At 35.5% G+C, this 26,893-nt stretch overlaps 1 protein-coding gene across 1 annotated transcript in view; it reads left to right on the top strand.

Moving 5' to 3' along the window:
- Positions 1-26,893, top strand: part of LOC128647616 (5-hydroxytryptamine receptor 3A-like) — a 175,043-nt gene that overhangs the window by 45,480 nt on the left and 102,670 nt on the right. The window contains exons 2-3 of the mRNA XM_053700373.1: positions 6,989-7,137; positions 20,782-20,826. Of these exons, the coding sequence (XP_053556348.1) occupies positions 6,989-7,137; positions 20,782-20,826 (194 nt within the window). The remainder of the gene's footprint in view (positions 1-6,988; positions 7,138-20,781; positions 20,827-26,893) is intronic.

The following is a 26,893-nucleotide window of genomic DNA, read 5'->3' as shown; positions in this document are numbered from 1 at the left end:
GTGCAAATGAATTCTATATATTACATTCAAAAAACTTAAAATAGTTGCCATGACTCCTACAACAACAAATAATTTAGTCACTTGCTTACAGGTATAAAGTAGTTGGACTTTCCAGTTGTACTCTTATGTTGTATACCATAGCAGTTTGTCTTCATGTGATACAGCAATTTCATGTTTCATACCCCAAGGCATAACAGCCACGCAAAGTGCAGAATTAGAGTACAGGGCAGTGCACAGTAGAATGTACACCATACAATGTTTTTTACATTGTGTTAACTTTCCATACGGAGCTTTATAAATATGCCCCACAGTGTTTTCACTTTTCACCATTGGTAGCTTACCTTCTCTTGTCCTGATGGACTGAATTAGACTTATGCATGGCGAAAAAAATTGTTTCGGATCAATTCAGATGTTTTCAAATTTCGTTTTCGGATCGATTCGAATTCGGATACATTCAAATGCATTCGTTTCGGATTCATTCGGATTCATTTGGATTTGAATAAATTTGGATGTATTTGGTTCGGATTCGATTCGTAAATTCGGAAGTTGGGTATGTGTTAGGTGGGATGTGCTGTGTATTAGACTAGTATTATGTACTGTAATATTAGGTGTAACCCATAGCAGAGTGATATAACCTAATATACAGTACAATACTAGTGTAGTGTGATTAGTCCATGGCCATCCGAATGTTACGAATAAATCCGAACTAATTCGGATTTATTCTTTAGATTCGGTACTACGGTAATTCAGAAATTCAAATTGATCAAAATCTCCGAATTTGACAAATTCATCCGAATTTAAATTCGGAACGAAACGCACATGTCTAGTCTGAACATATTTTCTTATCACCACCAAAACTAAATGTACTTCTTACTTCTTACATATAATTAATACACATTATTTTTGTCCATGCTACAGTTATAATAAATTATATATATGTTATTGACAAAGCATATATGGCAGATTTGACTGCTCATAAGTTCAGAATCATGGGCATCCCTAAGGTGGTAAGAGGGGGCATAAGCTCTCTGGTTGGGACATATTTTTCTATTTTATTTCAGGTAAAGGGAATTAAAAAAGCTCTAACTGAGCCACCTTAGATTTCAGAGGGACACAAGATGGAAATGGGAAAATTTGTTATAAGAAGTCTCATATTTTATGTTATGAAAAAAAATTGTATTTTCTTAAACCTTATTTACCATGTTATAGAATGAGGAGACATTAATCTATGCTTCTCTTTCTGCCAAAATATGTCCACTCAGGAGTAAAGTGGTCCACTAAAAAGGATGTAATTTATATAGAAATATTTATATAGAAATAACAGTTCCATTACCGATTTGGTCAGTAGTTTTCAGAACATTTAGCATAGAGAAATAGCTGATTTAGATGGCATATGGTTCCATAAATATTTTAAGTAATATTTTGTTCCTAAAAGATTCAAAATGAGAGATAGATTACAGGGACTTCTCCTGCCTTAAAGGGATACTAAATCCAAAAAAAATCTTTAATGATTCAGATAGAGCATGTCATTTTAACCAACTTTCTAATTTACTCCTATTATCAATTTTTCTTTGTTCTCTTGCTATCTTTATTTATAAAGCAGTAATGTAACATTTAGGTGCATTTTTGGTTCAGAACCTGAGCTACATTTGCTTATTGGTTGGCTGAATGTATTCACCAATAAGCAAGTGCTATCCAGGGTGTGGAACCTAAAATGACCCAGCTCTTAAGTTTTACATTCTTGCTTTTGAAATAAAGATAGCAAAAGAACAAAGAAAAGTAAATTACAAAGTTGCTTAAAGTCGCATGCTCTATCTGAATCATGATTTTTTTTTTTTGGCTTAGTATCCCTTTAAAAACATAGATTCAGCATATCCAGGGGCATTTAGCCCAAAGCAGTGAAATAATATTTGTGTGCATAATACTGAAAAACATTATAGTTTTGTTTCTTGTAAGCAGTAGGGAATTTTGCACTTGGAAATATACTTTTTCTATATACAAATGCAATTTTTTTCAAGGAACTTTCTTTAGGTTTGAAAAATGTGAGGTAGGCATTCAATTATTAGCAGATCTAACTAAGGCCTAGATTTAGAGTTTGGCGGTAGCCGTGAAAACCAGCGTTAGAGGCTCCTAACGCTGGTTTTAGGCTACCGCCGGTATTTGGAGTCAGTCAGGAAAGGGTCTAATGCTCACTTTAAGCCGCAACTTTTCCATACCGCAGATCCCCTTACGTCAATTGCGTATCCTATCTTTTCAATGGGATCTTCCTAACTCCGGTATTTAGAGTCGTGGCTGAAGTGAGCGTTAGAAAAAACGACAAAACTCCAGCCGCAGAAAAAAGTCAGTAGTTAAGAGCTTTCTGGGCTAACGCCGGTTCATAAAGCTCTTAACTACTGTGCTCTAAAGTACACTAACACCCATAAACTACCTATGTACCCCTAAACCGAGGCCCCCCCACATCGCCGCCACTCGATTAAAAATTTTTTAACCCCTAATCTGCCGACCGCCACCTACGTTATACTTATGTACCCCTGATCTGCTGCCCCTAACACCGCCGACCCCTATATTATATTTATTAACCCCTAACCTGCCCCCACAACGTCGCCGCCAGCTACCTACAATTATTAACCCCTAATCTGCCGACCGCAAAGAGCCGCCACCTACATTATAGCTATGTACCCCTAATCTGCTGCCCCTAACACCGCCGACCCCTATATTATATTTATTAACCCCTAATCTGCCCCCCTCAACGTCGCCTCCACCTGCCTACACTTATTAACCCCTAATCTGCCGAGCGGATCTCACCGCTACTATAATAAAGTTATTAACCCCTAATCCACCTCACTCCCGCCTCAATAACCCTATAATAAATAGTATTAACCCCTAATCTGCCCTCCCTAACATCGCCGACACCTAACTTCAATTATTAACCCCTAATCTGCCGACCGAATCTCGCCGCTATTCTAATAAATGGATTAACCCCTAAAGCTAAGTCTAACCCTAACACTAACACCTCTAAGTTAAATATAATTTAAATCTAACGAAATTAATTAACTCTTATTAAATAAATTATTCCTATTTAAAGCTAAATACTACCTGTAAAATAAATCCTAATATAGCTACAATATAAATTATAATTATATTATAGCTATTTTAGGATTAATATTTATTTTACAGGCAACTTTGTATTTATTTTAACCAGGTACAATAGCTATTAAATAGTTAAGAACTATTTAATAGCTAAAATAGTTAAAATAATTACAAAATTACCTGTAAAATAAATCCTAACCTAAGTTTCAATTAAACCTAACACTACACTATCAATAAATTAATTAAATAAAATACCTACAATTACCTACAATTAAACCTAACACTACACTATCAATAAATTAATTAAATACAATATCTACAAATAAATACAATGAAATAAACTAACTAAAGTACAAAAAATAAAAAAGAACTAAGTTACAAAAAATAAAAAAATATTTACAAACATCAGAAAAATAACAATTTTAAACTAATTACACCTACTCTAAGCCCCCTAATAAAATATCAAAGCCCCCCAAAATAAAAAAATGCCCTACCCTATTCTAAATTACTAAAGTTCAAAGCTCTTTTACCTTACTAGCCCTGAACAGGGCCCTTTGCGGGGCATGCCCCAAAGAATTCAGCTCTTTTGCCTGTAAAAAAAAACATACAATACCCCCCCCAACATTACAACCCACCACCCACATACCCCTAATCTAACCCAAACCCCCCTTAAATAAACCTAACACTAAGCCCCTGAAGATCTTCCTACCTTGTCTTCACCATGCCAGGTATCACCGATCGTTCCAGGCTCCGAAATCTTCATCTAAGTCCAAGCGGGGGCTAGATATCCATCATCCGACGGCTGAAGAAGTCCAGAAGAGGCTCCAAAGTCTTCATCCTATCCGGGAAGAAGAGTAGATCCGGACCGGCAACCATCTTCTTCCAAGCGGCATCTTCTATCTTCATCCGATATTTTTCTGATGTTTGTAAATATTTTTTTATTTTTTGTAACTTAGTTCTTTCTTATTTTTTGTACTTTAGTTAGTTTATTTCATTGTATTTATTTGTAGATATTGTATTTAATTAATTTATTAATAGTGTAGTGTTAGGGTTAATTGTAGGTAATTGTAGGTATTTTATTTAATTAATTTATTGATAGTGTAGTGTTAGGTTTAATTGTAACTTAGGTTAGGATTTATTTTACAGGTAATTTTGTAATTATTTTAACTATTTTAGCTATTAAATAGTTCTTAACTATTTAATAGCTATTGTACCTGGTTAAAATAAATATAAAGTTAACTGTAAAATAAATATAAATCCTAAAATAGCTATAATATAAATATAATTTATATTGTAGCTATATTAGGATTCATTTTACAGCTAAGTATTTAGCTTTAAATAGGAATAATTTATTTAATAAGAGTTAATTAATTTAGTTAGATTTAAATTATATTTAACTTAGGGGGGTGTTAGGGTTAGACTTAGCTTTAGGGGTTAATACATTTATTAGAATAGCGGTGAGCTCCAGTCGGCAGATTAGGGGTTAATGTTTGAAGTTAGGTGTCGGCGATGTTAGGGAGGGCAGATTAGGGGTTAATACTATTTATTATAGGGTTAGTGAGGCGGATTAGGGGTTAATAACTTTATTATAATAGCGGTGCGGTCCGCTCGGCAGATTAGGGGTTAATAAGTGTAGGCAGGTGAAGGCGACGTTGTGGGGGGCAGATTAGGGGTTAATAAATATAATATAGGGGTCGTGGTGTTAGGGGCAGCAGATTAGGGGTACATAGGGATAATGTAAGTAGCGGCGGTTTACAGAGCGGCAGATTAGGGGTTAAAAATAATATTCAGGGGTCAGCGATAGTGGGGGCGGCAGAATAGGGGTTAATAAGTGTAAGGTTAGGGGTGTTTAGACTCGGGGTTCATGTTAGGGTGTTAGGTGCAGACGTAGGAAGTGTTTCCCCATAGACAACAATAGGGCTGAGTTAGAAGCTGAACGCGGCTTTTTTGCAGGTGTTAGGTTTTTTTTTCAGCTCAAACAGCCCCATTATTTTCTATGGGGGAATCGTGCACGAGCACGTTTTTGAGGCTGGCCGCGTCCGTAAGCAACTCTGCTATCGAGATTTGCAGTGGCGTTAAATATGCCTGTACGCTCCCTTTTTGGAGCCTATCGCAGCCATTCTGTGGACTCTCAATACCAGAGTTATTTTAAAGGTGCGGCCAGAAAAAAGCCAGCGTTAGCTACGCGGGTCGTTACCGACAAAACTCTAAATCTAGCCGTAAGAGATTGAAACATTTCACCAAAGATCATTTGCAAATGCAACTCATCTGTAAACGCAATTTAACAGTCACTAAAACAAAGCTGTAATAATGTACATTGTTAACTTCCTTTTGTTAGCTATATAGTTATATATATAGTATATATCAGTTCCACTCCATTCACTCCAGAATAGACACTGTACTCACCGGAGTTCTTGTACAATAAAACGTCACTTTTATTGAAACTGTATTAAGACGGCATATTCCCAAACGTTTCGGTACCAACCTGGTACCTTGTTCACTGGGACACTAAGTGGGAAAAAAGCGTTATACCTAAAAACCTACACCTCACCTCTATTTAAACTACTCGTGTCATATACTTCCGGTCGACAGAGCCAATGTACAAGGATCCGCTCAGGGGTTGCAACCGCCCCCTCACAACATAACCACATGGCTAATTACCATAGCCTATCATTGCGTGTTGCGTATCATATACGTCCCCTATACAACAATCAGCAGCCCCTCCCATTGACTCTGGCGATCACAATACCATTACCCATTAAAAACATAGCATCCTGTTATGAAACATTCTAGCAAAGTTAAAAGCATACATTACAATTAATAGTTTATTATTGGAACTGGACTAATTTCAACACAGTCACTTTATCTCTAGTTGTATGGTAGTAAACGTTGGAATTCTTTTTGCTTTTATTTCTATGTGAGCGTATGGGACACTAGTGATGATACCATTTCTGTATGGGCGTATGTGACACTAATGATGATACCATTCCATCAATTTAGCATCAGGGCAAAATTATTTCCAATATTACAATATATAGCAACCTAGACCATCTGATCATAGACGCTCCATTCATCTCAGAAAAACACTGTAATCCAACTGTGTGTTTAATCCCTTTGGGGACACCATATATATATATATATGGTCTGAGGAAGGGGATACTTTGTCTCCAAAACATCACATTAAATATTTGGTGTTAAAAAGTCCAGTGAGTGCAAGTTTTTGCTACGCATATCTATTACCTACTAGCATCCTGGCTGCTGAAGTTTGAAGTGAGATTGCTCATCCTGGTTCTATATATATATATAAAGCTTTAGCGCATTTGGCCTAGTGCACCTTTGGGTTAGCACGTGACTGAAACAGAAGAAGCTTTTTAGACAAGCCCCATAAAAATCTATGGGGATTATATTGCAGGCACCTATGTATTATTATATCATCTTAGCCTATCATGACTTGACCAGTCAGTTGTACTCCTGTTACAGTTGTTTTGGTTCACATTCCATTCCTATGTACTTAACAGCAATCTGCATAATATGTTATACTACAAATTGTGTTATTATGCACCTGTTTTGTACTATTTGCATTTTTAAATAATTTTATCTTGAGCATAGTTAGCACTAATATATTTGCGCCCCACTTGTAATCTAGGCCTTAGTGGTTAGTAAACAAAAATGACGCCTTTATTTTTATTGTGTGATTCGTGACATCACTGTTGATGTAATTTATGAAACATGTTATAACTAGTGAAGTCTATGAATGTGGGATATATGAGGAAACAGTTCAGTTGTGTATAACTTTTTGGAACATCATCATAGCATTTACTAACTAAGCTGTTTTTTTTACATTGAATATGAATCCTTTATTCACCTATAACTATACCTTTTTGTACCACATGTATAGGTTGCTGTGAAACTGTTTGCAGTTACAATGACCTACTGAAAAACCTGAGTCTAAGCAACTCTCCAGGTGCTATTGTGAGACCTGTTAAGGACTGGACCACACCATCCATTGTACTAGTGGACATGGAACTGTACACAATAATCAATTTGGTGAGAACACCGTTTTTATTTTTGAATGTGTTATAAAAATGTATCTGAAAATTTAAATTCCATATTTTAATAGTGGATTTGTTACTCAATACTACCTTAGTCGTTACTGGATATATCCACTCTGCTGACTCGGCAACCAATTAACTAACAATCACCTAGATTACGAGTTTTGTGCCAAACAGGGTGCAAAACTAACGCCAAAAAATGTGCGTTATTGCACTTTCAATAGCGCTGCCATTACGAGTTACTGAAAAGCCTCCTTGTGCTGTGCGTTATGGTGTGTTAAGCTCCATACCGCACAGAAGCGAAGGGCTGAGTTTATGTGCTCGTGCACGCATTCCCCCATAGACATCAATGGGGAGAAAGTGTTAGAAAAAAAACTAACACCTGATGCGCGGAATGGCGATCGCAGTTACGCAATCCCCATTGATGTCTATGGGGAAAAGAAAGTTACGTTTAAACATAACACCCTAACATAAACCCCTAGTCTAAACACCCCTAATCCACCGCCCCTGACATCGGTGACACCTAAATAAATTCATTAACCCCTAATCTGCTGCCCCCGACATGGCCAAACTAAATACAATTATTAACACCTAAACCGCCACCCCCGTCATCGCCGACACTAATAAAAGTTATTAACCCCTAATCCTCCGCTCCCCAACATCGCCGACACTATTGAAAGTTATTAACCCCTAATCCGCTGCTCCCCGACAATGCCGACAACGCAGACACTAAATATAATTATTAACCACTATTCCCCTGTTCCCCAACATCTAAATAAACGTATTAACCCCTAAACTGCCAGCCTCCCCACATTGCAAAACACTAAATTAAACTATTAACCCCTAAACCTAACACCCCCCTAACTTTAAATTTAAATTACAATATAACTATCTTAAAATAAATAAAAACTTACCTGTGAAATAAAAATAAACCTAACATTAAACTATAAATTAATTACTGTTGGGGGGACTTTGTATTTTTGTCCAGGTAAAAGAGCTGTTTAACTTGGGACAATGCCCTTCAAAAGGCCCTTTTAAGGGCTATTGGTAGTTTATTTTGGGGGGGCTTTTTTATTTTTATAGGGCTATTAGATTAGGTGTAATTGTTTTTATTTTTGATAATTTCGTTTATTATTTTTTGTAATCTTAGATTTGTAATTTTAGTGTTTATTATTTTTGTAATCTTAGATTTTTTTACATTTTTTCGTAGGATTATTATTTTTTTAATTTGTAATTTAGGTTTTCAATTTTTTCGTAGTGTTAGTTTTAGTTTAGTGTTTAAAGGGACATGAAACCCAAATTTTTTTCTTTCATGATTTAGAAAGAGCATGCAATTATAAACAACTTTTTAATTTACTTCTATCATCTAATTTGCTTCATTCTCTTGATATTCTTTGCTGAAAAGCATATCTAGATATGCTCAGCAGCTGCTGATTGGTAGATGCACATAGATGCTTTGTGTGATTGGCTCACCCATGTGCATTGCTATTTCTTCACCAAAGATATCTAAAGAATTAAGCAAATTAGATAATAGAAGTAATTTGGAAAGTTATTTAAAATTGTGTTCTCTACCTGAATCATGAAATCATATTTTTGGGTTTAGTGTCCCTTTAATTTTATAAGAATAGTAATGTTAGGTTAATTTATAGTTTAATGTTAGGTTTGTTTTTTATTTCCCCTGTAAGCTTTTATTTATTTTAAGATAGTTATATTGTCATTTTAATTTAAAGTTAGGAGGGTGATATGGTTTAGGGGTTAATAGTTTAATTTAGTGTTTTGCGATGTGGGGGGCTGGTGGTTTAGGGGTTAATAGGTTTAGTTTAGTAGTTACGATGTGATAGGCTGGCGGTTTAGGGGTTAATAGGTTTATTTATTGGCGGCAATGTGGGGGGGTGAAGGTTTAGGGGTTAATATGTTTATTTAGTGTTGGCAATGTGGCGGAGCAACGGGTTAGGGGTTAATATATTTTAATAGTGTTGGCGATGTGGGTGGGTGGTAGATTAAGGGTTAATAACTTTATTTAATAGTCGCGATGTGGGTGGGCGGCAGATTAGGGGTTAATATGTTTTATATAGTGTTTGCAATGTGGGAGGGTGGCGGTTTAGGGGTTAATAGGTAGTTTATGGGTGTTAGTGTACTTTGTAACATTTTAGGTTTGAGTTTTGTGAAACATTTTTGTTAAGCGAAATCCATAACTACTGCTCTCAGATGATGGTATGGATTGTGTCGGTATAGGCTGTAACGTAAGGCTTTTTGCCTGAACGCACAACCTGTAATACGGACGCTATGAAAATCCCACACTCAAAAGTCATTTTTTTTAGTGCGGAATGGACGTTGCGTTAAAGGCTAAAATGCTTGCAGCAACTCGTAATATGCATTCCTGGCCATTTCAGCGTAATGGAAATTTTTCAGCATTAAAAGCCGTATCGCAAAACTCTTAATCTAGCCAAATGAAATTGCTGGGTATCATTATATAGTGCAAATCTGAACTTTTAGACTCTTTCCCATCTGCAGAAAAGTCTTCTCCCCCTTTATAGTAATAGTTTTAACATCATGAGCAAAGGAACTAACTTGTTGCTACTCTATCATTTCTTCCCTCATCTATTTGTTAAAGGGAAGCTTATTTTTCAATTTGAAATGATGGCAAAGAACACATAAAAATTTGTGATTTTTTGGAGTTGTAAGAATGTGAATTATAATTTTTTTTGGATCATATTTTTCCTCTAAACATGTTTACACAATAAAAGGCGCTTTTTTATTCTCTTACAATTATGTCCAGTCAAAAAGCTGTACAATAAAAATCACTACACAAAAAAGTGGTGATAGCAATGTTTGTTTTTATGTTAGTGTCCATATCACAACAGATCTACTAACAGGGCATTATTTGCATGTCTGGGAAATGAAGTGACCTTTTCCTGGTTTGTTTTTGCCCGAACACTAAAACGTATATACCAGTATTATAGCCCTCCATGGAGAGGTGGATTTGCTATCAAAACAGAGCCTGTCCACTCTTTTGACTGGTTAATAGTGATTACCAAAGAGAGGCTTTATATAGAAATGTATGTTTTCTTAGAAAAGTAATATTTACATAAAACATGGAAATAGTTTATAGTATATTTTACCATACTTCTACATATTTTTATAATAGATGTTGGGCACACTCATTTTTCTTTTCTACTCCCAACACTGCTCAAAATAATCTTTTAATGGTGGCGGGTTAGGGAGCATAGTACAAGTAGAAAGTAAATTGTTTGCGTGCCAGCCAAACCCTATGCACGCTAATTTTAGGACTTTAGATATGGAAACCGCAATAGAGCTACATTGCTAAAACCAAAGGTAGTTATGAATATTTTGCATTCCAATGTTCTTCACATAGAAAATGTTAATTTTATTTTTAAATATATATTTCTACATATATCTGATTATGTTTTGTAAAATATATATCTATACCTATATATCTATATGAATATATACAGGTATGGAGATATACAGATATATATATATATATATATATATTTAGGATTGTTAAAAATACAAAGAACATATTCTAAACTCATTTCATGAACACCAGTGCATGTATACACCCATACAAATATTTAAACATATATATATATATATATATATATATATATATATATATATATATATATATATATATATATATATTAGTCCTTTCCATTCAAGTACCTTGTCATAAACCTTTTAACCCTTATATTTTTAAAAATCTATATTTATTTAAATAATTATATAATAATTTTATCAGATTGTTAGCATGGTCGCGATATTACTTAACAATAGCATGCTACTTGTAATCTAGCCCATTATTAGCAAAATCCATTTTCCTTGAAACTGAGTACTGGGGCCCTTAAAGCAACATATTTGTATGAAATAGGTAAACAACGCTTGATATAACCTCTAGTTGGCACCAAGCCAATGCTGCAGGTAGCTAAAGACTACAAACAGGTCCACTCCCAATTTCATTACAATGTCTGGGTGCGATCGAGAAGGTTCTATCGGTTTACATAGAAGGATGAATATCCAGTTTAAAAAACTAATAAGCATAGCGTTATTTAAAAAGATGTGACACACTTTCAAGCATGTTTCTTACTGTCAGTATGCATGGATTTTTAATGCTTATTCAAAAATAAATTTGAAAAAATGAGTGGCCTTTCATTGAAGCAAATACATATGTACAGTATTGTTTGATTTTTGAGTGTAGCATTAATGTAATTGCCGCTAGGGATGTAAACCAGGGCTGGGACCAAGTATTTGTTTTGCAAGTCACGTATAAGTGAATTAACACAGGCAAGTCCCAAGTCAAGTCCCAAGTCAAGAAAGGAGAGCCCAAGTCAAGCTGCAAGTCCTCAGGGACAGTACACTGTAAAATTGTTTTTATATGAATGCATTTTCAATGACTTGTTATACCAGCTGCAGAGTATAAAATGTATGTGAATTTGCATTTTCAGGTTTATTTGTGTATTTGAAGTAGCTGGTTTTGTGCTTTTAAACCACAGCCTATTACAATGGGTTGAGCTTCAGGTAATATCAGATCTCATTAGGTTATCACTTTTATGTACACAGACTTGCTCCCTTATCTTATATTTGTCTGGAACACCAAAGCTCAATACATAGAGAGAACAATGGGAAATTATCATTTTATTACTTAACTATCCTGCACCACACTGTGAGTTTAATTTCTTCTACTGGCTGTGTTTAATTAGGCTATTCATTAGCTGAGACTCCAGTATTAAAACTTTCAGTATAGGTTGGGAAACCCCAAGCTAAATCAGCTATTTTAAAGGGTAAAATAGGGGCAAAGGAGCTACTTGTAAACAATTTAATACACTCCACCAGGTAAAATTGAACATTGGGAACAATTTAAATAGGAGAACATTTTTGGGTGAACTGTCCCTTTAAGCTTCAGGTGTTAAACAAGTCATTAGTGCTCTTTGCCCAGTTACATGTGAGAGTATTATTACTATGGTCAAATATACTAATTTATACTAGGAAGGCTTCCCAGTTCTATTTCATGTGAGTTTAGGCATATACCATTTTCACTAAGGGCAGCAATCTATATCAGTACAATTTTTCTGCCCAGGGATGTGCTAGAAAGTGTGGCATAAACTTGATAAGGACAATCAGTGAAACATCAGTGTTTATTTGGTAACTGAGATTAACAAAGACAAAGGGGCCTATCTATCAAGTTCCAAATGGAGCTTGAGGGTCCTTGTTTCTGGCGAGTCTGAAGACTCGCCAGAAACACAAGTTATGGAGCAGTGGTCTAAAGACATTTAGCCATTTTCTATATTTAGACATTCTTTATTAGATAGTCTTCAGTGGAATATATTATTTTCCCTGATCCTGTAATAGCACTATTACTTAAATCCTTTTTTTCTGATTCTTCACATTTCAGTTAGGTTGGTGGTCACCTAACATAACCCTAGTAATAGCAGCTCCACAGGATAGATTTATGCATGTATTTACTGAGATAGTTATACATAGTGTAAACACATTTATTTGTAGTATATGTAAATATAGAAATAAGTGGGTAATTTACTTATATAAGGTCAGCGCTAAAAAATACATCCTTTCTGATATATATATATATTTATATATATATATATATATATATATATATATATATATATATATATATATATATACAGGTAGCCCTCAGGTTACGCTGGGGTTAGGTTCCAGAAGGAATGGTTGTAAATCGAAACCGTTGTAAATTGAAACCCAGTTTATAATGTAAGTCAATGGGAAGTGAGGGATATAGGTTCCAGGCCCCTCTCAAAATTGTCATAAGTAACACCTAATACATTATTTTTAAAGCTTTGAAATGAAGACTTTAAATGCTAAAGAGCATTATAAACCTAATAAAATAATCACACAACACAGAATATATAATTAAACTAAGTTACATAAAAAAAACATTTGCTAAACAGTATTATAAACCTAATAAAATAATCACCCAACACACACTTTACTTGCATTTTTCTGCAAACAATTCTTTCTATGTTCCTATGAAAGCTGCTCGATAGCTCAGGTCTAGTTATACTGATTCATTTTAGCTTGCTTTGCTTGCATTTCTTTGCTGCAACACAAGCGGACAGCTCCACCTACTGGCTATTTTAATCAATGCACTGCTTCTCAATACTTTTCAATAGCAGTCACATGACTGGAAAAAAAAGGTTGTTATTCTGAAACGGTGCAAATTGAACCATTGTAAATCGAGGGCCACCTGTATATATATATTTAGGTGGCCCCCGTCACCACTTTCTGTCGGAGTACCACAAGGCTCTGTCCTCGGTCCCCTTCTCTTCTCAATCTACACATCATCACTAGGTTCCCTAATTAAGTCCCACGGTTTCCAATATCACTTGTACGCCAATGACACCCAAATCTACTTCTCTGCACCAGAACTATCTCCTTCCTTGCTAACCCGTGTCACTAACTGTCTTTCTCACATCTCTTCCTGGATGTCCTCTCACTACCTCAAGCTAAATCTCTCCAAAACTGAGCTCCTCATTTTCCCCCCTTCTTCCAAAATCTCCACCCCCAATATCTCTATAACTGTCGACAACTCCATCATTACCCCTACCCCGCATGCCTGATGTCTCGGGATCACATTCGGCTCAGATCTTTCCTTCACTCCTCACATTTAGTCATTGGCTAAAGACTGCCGCTTCCACCTTAAAAACATCTCTAAAATTAGACACTTCCTTACACAAGACACAACTAAGATTTTAATCCACTCTCTCATTCTTTCCCGCCTTGATTACTGCAACTCTGTCCTCTCTGGTCTCCCCACCTGCCGCCTAGCTCCTTTACAATCCATAATGAATGCCTCTGCCAGACTCATCTTCCTTACACGTCACTCTTCATCTGCTGCGCCTCTCTGCCAATCCCTTCACTGGCTTCCTCTTGCCTCTAGGATCAAACACAAAACTCTCACTCTGACATACAAAGCCTTCAACTGCACTGCTCCCCCCTACATCTCCGACCTTGTCTCCAGATACTCTCCCTCCCGTCCCCTTCGCTCTGCTCATGACCTCCTACTCTCCTCCTCTCTTGTCACCTCATCACACTCCCGTTTACAGGACTTCTCCAGACTGGCTCCCATCTTATGGAACTCTCTGCCTCGCTCCACAAGACTATCTTCTAGTTTTAAAAGCTTCAAGTGCACCCTAAAGACTCTACTGTTCAGGGACGCATACAACCTACGCTAACCTTTCCTAATACCAGTTCCTCTCCTCCACTGCAATCCCCTGAACCCTCTTAGCATGTAAGCCTAATAGTCCAGCTGTTAGTAGATAATTGTTTTGTTGTACTCCCCCTTTGTTTATAGCGATGCGGAATCTGTTGGCGCTCTACAAATAACCTATAATAATAATATATATAAATCAATACAAATCTTTGCATAGAAAATTATCACATCTAGGCAAGTTCCCCGCTTGCGTTTCCCCAGTAAAACTCCACATACATTGTTACCAATGCACAAGAGGATTCTGGGTAAGATAGATATGCAAAAGTTTTTTTGCTTCAAATACTGTTTTAACACAGCGAACCCTTAACAGGATTATTGTAGCAACACAGAAACCACTCACTAGACAAGCTTGTTTTGTTCTTGTTAGAACTCATCAGTAGGATATTAAGTTCTGGTTACTGCTTTGGTAAAGCTAATTTCAGGGTTAAATCAATATTCATAACAATTATGGTGGAGATACAAATCTGAGATTAAAATCCTTCATGTCTCAGTAAATAAATTTGAATTTTGATTTACTTTTTTTATGATCTGATGAAATCTAATTTTGATCTGAAACGTCATCCAATAAATTTGACACTATTTTGTGAAAATCCTGTGAGTGCATCATTTTTGCTTCTACTACTGATACCAATGCTGCACCCAGGTGGCTGACCCAGGAGGGAGGATTTGTTTTCTACAGCTTCTATATATAATATATATATATATATATATATATATATATATATATATATATATATATATATATATATATATATATATATATATATGTATATATATATATATATATATATATATATATGTATATATATAAAAATATATTTATATCAAAATGAGTGAGTTTGGTATACGTATGTATGTATATTAATATATATATATATATATATATATATTATATATTAATATATATATATATATATATATATATATATATATATATATATTTATGAGTGAGTGAGTTAGGTATTTATATGTTTTGTTTTGTTTGCCAAGCCCCAGGGACCAGCCAAGAGTGATCACAACAAAAGCATTCTCATGAAGTTGTCTCTTTAAGAAATTGATTTTTTTTAATGATGTCACTAATTTGTGTGCCAATGATAATTTTTCTTATCTTTTTTAAACAGGCTGAATATGTATGTACTTTAAGCCATAACTATGGCTATATGCCGAAATGCGTAGGCTTAATTTCTTGCACACCATTTCAAGTATTGTTCTCCGTTTTTAATCTTGATGAATAAATGCTAAATTTTATTACGTACTTTTGGCTCGCTGGAACCTTCATTGGTTATTGTTCATGGGCCAGTTACTCCAGCAGAGCAATATATGGAGTATAGATACACTCTGAGAGAAGCAACCTGGTAGAGCTCCAGTGGAGGAGTGTATGTTGTCCAGAGGCCAGTTTCGGTGCCTCAACAAGATATGTTCAATGCGGCTCATCCGTTTGTAAGCTGACAGGTGACCTGACCAGAAGTAAGTCTCCGTTCTCATGTGTACAGTCCTTTCTAATTCTCCTCCTATTTTGGGAACTTTTAACAGGGTTATGCTTTCTATTTGATCTCAGTGTGTGTGTGTGTTATAAGCTGCAGTATTTTACTAATATATATTGAGGCAAGACTTTTTTGGAATAATTGAGTCAACTTCTGTGCATTATTTATTCCTTTTGGTACATATCTGACTGCACCAGCTCATTTTTCCTCAAATATCCTTTATACTCCAACTACTAATATGGAGGACATACGTCTGCATTATTATTAATTAAAATCAGTCTCTGAAAGAGATTGTATACCTCAGGACATTGATAAGGTGTTCTCTACTGAACTGTCTGAAACCACATTGAGTTCTCTTTTTTATTGAAAAGTAAGGACTTTTGATAAAAGAAAATAAACTACAATGGGACTTATGGGGTCCTATTTAACAAATGTCTGTCCGACATGATCCGATCAGCGGATCATGTCCGAGAGACATTGCTCAATGCGGAGAGCAATACGCTCTTCGCATTCAGCATTGCACCAGCAGATCTTGTGAACTGCTAGTGCAACGCCGCACCATGCAGATTCACGGCCAATCGGTCGCTAGCAGGGGGTTGATTTCACGCAATCTCTGTCCGCCTCCTCAGAGCAGGTAGACAGGTTATGGGGCAGTGGTCTTTAGAACGCTGCTTCATAACTGGTGTTTCTGGCGAGTCTGACTCCATACGGAGCTTGATAAATGGGCCCCATAGACTTTAGAGAGATACCTTAAATCACAAATGATACCAAGAGGTTTAAGAGTTCAAAAATGTCCTACTTTTGAAGTTAATGACCAATCTTTTATAGATCAATGGAACTCAGTTCTCTCTGAATTCTCATTAAGATTAATGTTGTTGTCAATTAATTATAAAACCAATGTTTTGAAAGAACATAGGGACAATATTTATAAAGTGCAGTTAGAATTAAATAAGAGATGTAGCAATAATGATTATCCTAAATGTGATTAACAATTACATTCCACTGTGGCTGAGGTTAGTTTTGCTATCATGGATACCAAGCACAATAAGTTCCTAAGATATTCTTTTATCAGTCCAATAATGTATTTATTTGGAATAGACAACAATGCTTTAACACTAGACAACAACAAAATAGATCTAGATCTAGGAATAGAAACAGGAGATCAAGGAGTAGATCAAGGATTGGCAAACTAGTTACATTTACAGACAGTGAAGCTGAGTCAGGTGATAATGGTATGGCCACCAATATAGAGAATGGCACTCGGGAGAATTTTGCATAACTTTATTATTGGTCAAATTAGGATAACATTTAGATAGTCAAAACAGAGGATGTGCAATAAAGATTGCAGATAGTAACAATAATGGGTTAAAAAATAACTTTTATTAGAAGCATAAATAAAATTGGAAAACACACACTTAAAAACACACTTAGGAGCCTTGAGGTTATTATAATCTCATTCGAATTATTATATGCTGGGTAGGAGTTACTGTTGGGACTATAACATTAGAATCCCTAACAGGTTACATTACCATATGTTTATATCAGAGTAGGTTTGAATATACTACTTTTATTTCAACAAGATTGAGGCTTAAATTAGCCAGATAACGATGGTTAAATTATTTGCACCCATTTAAGTTCACTAGTCACACTATAAGTTTGGATGACTTATGACTTTGTCATCTCATTGCTGGAATATGTAGCGTTCTATTGATTAAGTTGATTGACAAATAGCGTTGTGTTATTGCAACTGATTTGCCTAAACTGAGTGGAGGTTCTCACCTAATCATATATAGTCATGTTTATATATAAAAATGAAAAGTGACAGTCACTCACAATAATAGTGGGGATTCACATCTGCTATACCCAGCATATAATAATTCGAATGAGATTATAATAACCTCAAGGCTCCTAAGTGTGTTTTTAAGTGTGTGTTTTCCAATTTTATTTATGCTTCTAATAAAAGTTAATTTTTAACCCATTATAGTTACTATCTGCAATCTTTATTGCACATCCTCTGTTTTGACTATCTAAATGTTATCCTAATTTGACCAATAATAAAGTTATGCAAAATTCCCCCGAGTGCTATATATGTAGTCTTTATCAAGATACGGATAACCTAGCCTATCTTGTAGTTTGTTCATACATTTTCTCACTACATAGCACCAATCCTCCTTTACCTTATTAATGTGACTGAGTTCACACTTTGTACTAGAGAATACAGGGGATCAACTAATATCGCTAATCAGTAGTGCCATTGGTAGCTTTCTCCCTCTTTTCAAAAATATAGAGAATGGGCCTAGTAATCAGAGAGGTATTTTGAAACCTGTGACTTTTGATATAAGCCATACTCCACGGGAAAGTGGATAGATACAAATCCTTTACCTTGGTGGTTAGACCCACGACTCCAAAACCAACCCATGATGACTGCAAACTCTATGACTACAGAGCCCTACTTAGAGTCACACTGTTGTAGTCAGATCTTGTGAAAGTGATCTGCAAGCAGTTGGACTTAATTGGATATTTTTTAGATTTTATTTTCCGAATTTACTAGTCCATTTCAGGAATTTGTAACTGATGTATCTTAGTTTCTTTTGACACACAATTACTTCGAATTTGAGGGAGAATTCTTTTTGCAGAAAAGTGGGGCAGCTATGGGGGCAAAATGTGCCCCTTCTTACGCAAAACTATATTTAGGTTGGTGGGAGCTGTCCCACATTTATGCAGTCGATAATCCTTCCAAAAACAACATTACGTTTTCCTAAAGATATATTGATGACCTTATCATAATTTGGAGAGGGGATAAATCTTTGGCTATCGAATTTGTAGATTGAATTAATGATAATCAATATAGTCTAGCATTCACCCATTGCTTTCATAAGACCACCATTATTTTGTTGGAAGTAAAACTAATGGGTAATCCTGATGGGAATCTTACCACAGATGTATATTGCAAGCCCATAGCAGGCAACACTTTGCTGCATGCCAAAAGAAATCATCCACGTCATGCCCCTTACGCAGTAGCAAAAGGACAGTTTATCGTTTGAAAAGAAACTGTTCTGAGAGTATGCAGTATAAACAACAAGCAATCCTGCTAACTAAATGCCTGAAAGCTAAAGGTTATTTGGCAGAGATTATTAGAAGGGGTTAAGGTGAAGTTGATAGCATTGATTGTAACAAGTTACTTCAATATAAACCCAAACAAAATGCAGGTTTTGGTGGGGTAACTTTTGAAACAGATTACAGTAATCAGTATGATCAAGTGTGTAAAACGATCAAAAAGCACTTTAAGATTTTGGCAGCTGATGATCAATTGAAAGGAGTAGTGGAGAAGGGTATTAGATGTTCTTATAAGGGGATACTCGCTGGGCAATATTTTGACTCCCTCTGTTCTTTAATCAGTTACGCAAATACAGAGTTCATGGTTAACTCATGTAGGTATGTACAGGTGTGGACACACTAGATGCAGGGCTTGTGACTATGTTGAATTTAAAAATACATTTACCTCTATGGTCACCAACAAAACATATCCCATAACAATTTTTTATTGTACATCCACATATGTAATTTACCTTGCATCATGTGTATCCTGTTGCATCCAATATGTAGGTCTCACGGCACGTGATATAAAAAAACAAGAATTAAGAAACATCTGTCTTCAATAACTACTGGTACTTCCACTACACCTCTTGTGCAACATTTTGCACAACATCACAATTGTAGTGATTCTAACTTTAAATGGAGAGCAATAGAACAAGTGATGAGACCTAAAAGGAGAGGTGATAAGGACAGTATTTTAAATAAACACGAAATGTATTGGATCTTTGAATTAAAAACTAGGGTACCTTTGGGTCTGAACTCGGAGAACGATCTAATCAATTATTGGGAGTAATGTTTGTAGTTTTGGAAGGAAACTTTTCCTAATGTCTAATACCCAATTAATCAAAAAGTTTTGCATAGTGATGGTCATTTAAGGATACCAAATAGTAAATCTCAAGTTAGCCAACTGCGACTCATACTTGTTAGAATATGCGGCTTTGAGATAGTATAGTTTCCACAATTAATATAATTTATATGTGGGTGTGAAATACATGCCTAACATCTCATATTAAATTTAATATATTCCTGCTATTCATTGGTTAACTTTCTATTTATTTATTCATTAATAAGTATATATCACTATATCCTTTTCATTATTTTATGGCTAAATGACAGCTGATCTAGCTAATTTACCCTGTGTCTCAAAAGCATTCTCTTGAAGTTTCAATGAGAATGTTTATGTTTGAACTATTGTCTCTTTAAGAAATTGATTTGTTTCAGTGATGTTTTAATGATGTCACTAATTTGTGTGCCAATGAGAATTGTTCTTATCCTTTTTAAACAGGCTGAATATGTATGTACTTTAAGCCATGACTACGGCTATATGCCAAAACGCGTTAGCTTAATTTTCTTGCACACCATTTTCAAGTATTGTACTCCTTTTTCAAACTTGATGAATAAATGCTACGTTTTATTATGTACTTTTGGCTCGCTGGAACCTTCATCCATTAATCTTTGATTTTAGAAGGCATAAAGTCTTTCTAAATCAGAGAGTTTGGACCCAAGTCAAGTCACAAGTCATTGTTGTCACAAGTCTTCTTTGATTATTCTGAGTCGATTCGCAAGTCATCTGACATTGAAATTGCTACAAATAACCTTGTAGGCTATTAAGATTTAAATAGTTTTTTTTTCTTTGTGAAATCATAGTAATAATATTATCTTCATGATAAAAAGATTATTAGTCATCTGTGGCTAAAGCTAGAGGAAACAACAAATTATAGAAAGTGTGACTGAATCTTAATATTCACTTGTATTTTACATTTAATGTATTGTCTCTTATTTCTTTCAGGATACAAGCCTACAGATTCTAACCACGTTTATCTGGTTCACCATGGTAAGGTCCTAAATTTATATGTTACACAGCTACACTTATATTTTGTGCAAAATGACTAGTTCCTAACATAAATGTACATTTTATTCAGGAATCTATGTATCAATTTTCTATCTGTCTATCTATCTATCATCTATCTATCTATCTATCTATCTATCTATCTATCTATCTATCTATCTATCTATCTTATCTTATCTTATCTATCTATCTAATCTATCTGCCTGTCTATTTTGCTTTTGGAACTAAGAGAAAGCTATGCTTGTGAACAATTGGTCAATGGGATATAAGTTCAATCGTTTTTTCTGTACAGTTTCTCAAAAAACGTAATTAAAGGGACACTAGAGTAAAAATTAAAGTTTTCATGATCCAGAAAGAGCATGCAGTTTTAATATACTTTCTAATTTACTTCCATTATAAAAGTTTGTCTTTTTTATGCACTTTTGGAGACATCAGCTACTACTGACCAAGTGCACAAGTTCACAGTTTATATGTATACTAACCTGTGATTGGCTAATGGCTATCACACGATGGGGTAAAAAATGTATTTGTCACAAAAAATTCAGAGTAAATGTTATCACATTGTCTTTTTATTATGCATTTTTTTATTAAGCAATTCTACTGTATTTAATAGACCTTTATGGCATTATTTTTAAACTTCAACAAAAAATGACTAATAGCATTTGAGGAAGTGAATGGTGACAGCCTTTATGGGCCATTTTTATCAAGAGCAAGAAAAACTGGTTTTAATGTTGTTGGGCCTAAAAATGTGTTTTTTGTGTGTTTTTTTTTTTTACCAAACTGCTAGTCATTCATAGGGGATTTCCATAGTTTTTGAAATATTAAATAAAAATAAACAACATTTGCAAGCTGATGAATAGAATAAGAAAGTATTTGTTAGACAAAATGCTTCATGTATTAATAGAGATTATACAAGGCTGCTAAAAGGGACATAACCCTTAAAACTAGTTCTTAAAGAGGAATGAAAGTGAGTATTAAAGGGACATTGCAGAGTAAACATGACATGCTCCAATTTGAGCACAATAATAATAATGCTATTTTTTTAAGATTTTTATTGAGGTATTAGATATAACAGAATGCAAGAACATTTCAAATATAATGTCACATAACAAGGAAAAAATTGGAATACATAATACTTGCAATAGATCAAGATAGACATTTAAAGTATATAATATGGAGTGACTGGAGCAGACCGAACAGATACGTGAGGGGTAGTGGTCTTATTAATGCTGAGATAGCAGAAACATGAAATAGTTATTTATAATAATATAAAGAGGTGAGTATTATTTCAAATATAGGGCAAATAAAATAAAATGGGAAAGAGCTTTGAACCAAATCAAAGTAGGGGGTGTCGCACTGGTTTTATGTATATAAGAAGAGATGGTGAGGGAGGAACCGGATATAAGTTATTCCCCCAGTTATGTAATATGGTGTTATGGAGTTAAGGAAGTCATATAGAAATGATCTACCTAAGGACGGAAAGTGTAGATGTAAAATTAAGAAATAATATCTATTAAACTAAGATATGAAGTATAAAAGACCTTCTGGCATGAAATGTATACATTAAGTAGACCTGAACATAATAATTTAGATACATATAACAGTACAATATAAGTAGTGTAATAAACAATAATATTCTACCAACTAAATAGCAGATTTGTAAGCTCAGGTCTCAGTATCAGTTCTTGTTAGAGCTCATATCCGATATAATGAGAGAGACAAAGCAAAGAGTTTATACCATCATTATAACCTTTGGGTAGTGAATAATTTACTACCTACTGAGTGATAGTTAACATTGGATAGGTATTCTATGAAGATATAGGAGTCTAATTTATGAATAGTATAATCAGGGTAGATTCAGAAATATCAGTGAGGTAAATCTAATTTAATAGCAAAACTCTTAAGTATAATCTGAATCACAATCCCTGTCATTGGGACTCACTATCAGACTCTAATAAGGGTCTCTGTTAAAAATTGGGAGATTAACATTGCTAATGAATCAGAGAATTTCAAAGGTTGAAACTTCAGGTTGGCCTAAAATTCTAAAGTGCAAGGTAGTTGTTAAATGTAAGTCTCAAACCTGAGAGAGATAGTATAGTAGCTATATCTTAGATCCAAATTGGTCTCAATACTATGAGAGTAAAACCCACCAAATAAACGATAAACGATAAACAAATTACAGACTGAGTAAATATGGTTACCTGTATGGGAACGAGAACAGGAGGAACTGGAACGCTAAGGGGGGTAGTTATCAAGCCATCAACCTCAAATACGCTGGAATTCCGCAGCGTATTTGTGGCGAGGCTGATACGCCTTAGTTATCAAAGGCTCGAGACCGGCAAAAGTAGAATTTTGTGACGTAAGCATCGATCCGCCGGACTCCGTCCGACACAGATCGATTCTTACGTCACTCCAGATGTTCCGCACACAAGTGCGGCACATTCTCACTACTTTTGCTAGTTATCAAAAAACTAGCAGGTACGCTCAGCACTTTTACGGCCCAGCGTACCTGGTTTTCAATCCGCCACCCCTGGAGGCGGCGGATCCCATAGGAATCAATGGGAGTCTGACCATAGCGAAAGTACAAGTTCGCTGCTGACAGACATCCCATTGATTCCTATGGGAGCTGTCTACACCTAACACCCTAACATGTACCCCGAGTCTAAACACCACTAATCTGTCCCCCCTACACCGCCGCAACTAAATAAAGTTATTACCCCCTAAACCGCCGCTCCCGGAGCCCACCGCAAGCTACTCTATACATATTAACCCCTAAACCGCCACTCCCGGAGCCCACCGCAACTATAATAAATGTATTAACCCCTAAACCGCCGCTCCCTGAACCCGCCGCAACCTATATTAAATGTATTAACCCCTATCCTGCCCCCCCTACACCGTCGCCACCTATAATAAATTTATTAACCCCTAATCTGCCCCCCCTACACCGTCGCTACCTATAATAAATTTATTAACCCCTATCCTGCCCCCCACTATGCCGCCACCACTGTAATAAAATTATTAACCCCTAAACCTAAGTCTAACCCTAACGCCCCCCTAACTTAAATATTAATTAAATAAATCTAAATAAATTAAGTCTTATTAACTAAATGAATCCTATTTAAAACTAAATACTTACATTTAAAATAAACCCTAATATAGCTACAATATAAATAATAATTATATTCTAGCTATCTTAGGATTTATATTTATTTTACAGGTAACTTTCAATTTATTTTAACCATGTACAATAACTATTAAATAGTTATTAACTATTTAATAGCTTACCTAGCTAAAATAAAGAGAAATGTACCTGTGAAATAAATCCTAACCTAAGTTACAATTACACCTAACACTACACTATACTTTAATAAATTATTCCTATTTAAAAATAAATGCTTACCTGTAAAATAAACCCTAAGATAGCTACAATATAATTAATAATTATATTATAGCTATCTTAGGATTTATATTTATTTTACAGGTAACTTTGTATTTATTTTAGCTAGTTAGAATAGTTATTAAATAGTTATTAACTATTTAATAACTACCTAGCTAAAAGAAATACAAAATTACCTGTAAAATAAATCCTAACAATTAAACCTAATACTACACTATCATTAAATTAACTAAATAAACTACCTACAAATAACTACAATTAAATACAATTACATAAACTAACTAAAGTACAAAAAATAAAAAAAGCTAAGTTACAAAAAATAAAAAAATAAGTTACAAACATGTTAAAAATATTACAACAATTTTAAGCTACTTACACCTAATCTAAGCCCCCTAATAAAATAACAAACCCCCCCAAAATTAAAAAAATCCCTACCCTATTCTAAATTAAATAAATTTCAAAGCTCTTTTACCTTACCAGCCCTTAAAAGGGCCATTTGTGGGGGCATGCCCCAAAAAGTTCAGCTCTTTTGCCTGTAAAAGAAAAATACAACCCCCCCAACATTAAAACCCACCACCCACATACCCCTAATCTAACCCAAACCCCCCTTACAAAAACCTAACACTAATCCCCTGAAGATCATCCTACCTTGAGTCGTCTTCACTCAGCCGAGCCACCGATGGAACTGAAGAGGACATCTGGAGCGGAAGAAGTTAATCCTCCAAGCGGCGCTGAAGAAATCTTCCATCCGATGAAGTCATCATCCAGGCGGCGCTGAAGAAAAGTCTTCGATCCGGCCGATGTCATCTTCAAAGAGGCGCTGAAGAGGTCTTCTATCCGGGCGAAGTCATCTTCCAAGCCGGGTCTTGAATCTTCCTTCCGCCGACGCAGAACCACCTTCTTCACCGACGGACTACGACGAATGACGGCTCCTTTAAGGGACGTCATCCAAGATGGCGTCCCCTCAATTCCGATTGGCTGATAGAATTCTATCAGCCAATCGGAATTAAGGTAGGAAAAATCTGATTGGCTGATGGAATCAGCCAATCAGATTGAGCTCGCATTCTATTGGCTGTTCCGATCAGCCAATAGAATGCGAGCTCAATCTGAGTGGCTGATTGGATCAGCCAATCGGATTGAACTTGAATCTGATTGGCTGATTCCATCAGCCAATCAGATTTTCCTACCTTAATTCCGATTGGCTGATAGAATCCTATCAGCCAATCGGAATTGAGGGGATGCCATCTTGGATGACGTCCCTTAAAGGAGCCGTCATTCGTCGTAGTCCGTCGGTGAAGAAGGTGGTTCCGCGTCGGCGGAAGGAAGATTCAAGACCCGGCTTGGAAGATGACTTCGCCCGGATAGAAGACCTCTTCAGCGCCTCTTTGAAGATGACATCGGCCGGATCGAAGACTTTTCTTCAGCGCCGCCTGGATGATGACTTCATCGGATGGAAGATTTCTTCAGCGCCTCTTGGAGGATTAACTTCTTCCGCTCCGGATGTCCTCTTCAGTTCCATCGGTGGCTCGGCTGAGTGAAGACGACTCAAGGTAGGATGATCTTCAGGGGATTAGTGTTAGGTTTTTGTAAGGGGGGTTTGGGTTAGATTAGGGGTATGTGGGTGGTGGGTTTTAATGTTGGGGGGGGTTGTATTTTTCTTTTACAGGCAAAAGAGCTGTTTTCTTTGGGGCATGCCCCCACAAATGGCCCTTTTAAGGGCTGGTAAGGTAAAAGAGCTTTGAAATTTATTTAATTTAGAATAGGGTAGGGCATTTTTTTATTTTGGGGGGGTTTGTTATTTTATTAGGGGGCTTAGATTAGGTGTAAGTAGCTTACAATTGTTGTAATATTTTTAACATGTTTGTAACTTATTTTTTTATTTTTTGTAACTTAGCTTTTTTTATTTTTTGTACTTTAGTTAGTTTATGTAATTGTATTTAATTGTAGTTATTTGTAGGTAGTTTATTTAATTAATTTAATGATAGTGTAGTATTAGGTTTAATTGTAACTTAAGTTAGGATTTATTTTACAGGTAATTTTGTATTTCTTTTAGCTAGGTAGTTATTAAATAGTTAATAACTATTTAATAACTATTCTAACTAGCTAAAATAAATACAAAGTTACCTGTAAAATAAATATAAATCCTAAGATAGCTATAATATAATTATTAATTATATTGTAGCTATCTTAGGGTTTATTTTAAAGGTAAGTATTTAGTTTTAAATAGGATTCATTTAGTTAATAAGAATTAATTTATTTAGATTTATTTAATTAATATTTAAGTTAGGGGGGCGTTAGGGTTAGGGTTAGACTTAGGTTTAGGGGTTAATAATTGTATTACAGTGGCGGCGGCGTAGTGGGGGGCAGGATAGGGGTTAATAAATTTATTATAGGTGGCGACGGTGTAGGGGGGGCAGATTAGGGGTTAATAAATTTATTATAGGTGGCGACGGTGTAGGGGGGGCAGGATAGGGGTTAATAGGTTTAATATAGGTTGCGGCGGGTTCATGGAGCGGCGGTTTAGGGGTTAAACTATTTATTTAGTTGCGGAGAGGTGCGGGATCAGCAGGATAGGGGTTAATAATTTTATAATAGAGGGCGACGGTGTAGGGGGGGCAGGATAGGGGTTACTAGGTATACTGTAGGTGGCAGCGG

Source organism: Bombina bombina, chromosome 1 (assembly GCF_027579735.1).
Source record: "Bombina bombina isolate aBomBom1 chromosome 1, aBomBom1.pri, whole genome shotgun sequence".
Taxonomy (NCBI): domain Eukaryota; kingdom Metazoa; phylum Chordata; class Amphibia; order Anura; family Bombinatoridae; genus Bombina; species Bombina bombina.
This window is presented reverse-complemented; position numbering and strand designations above follow the sequence as displayed.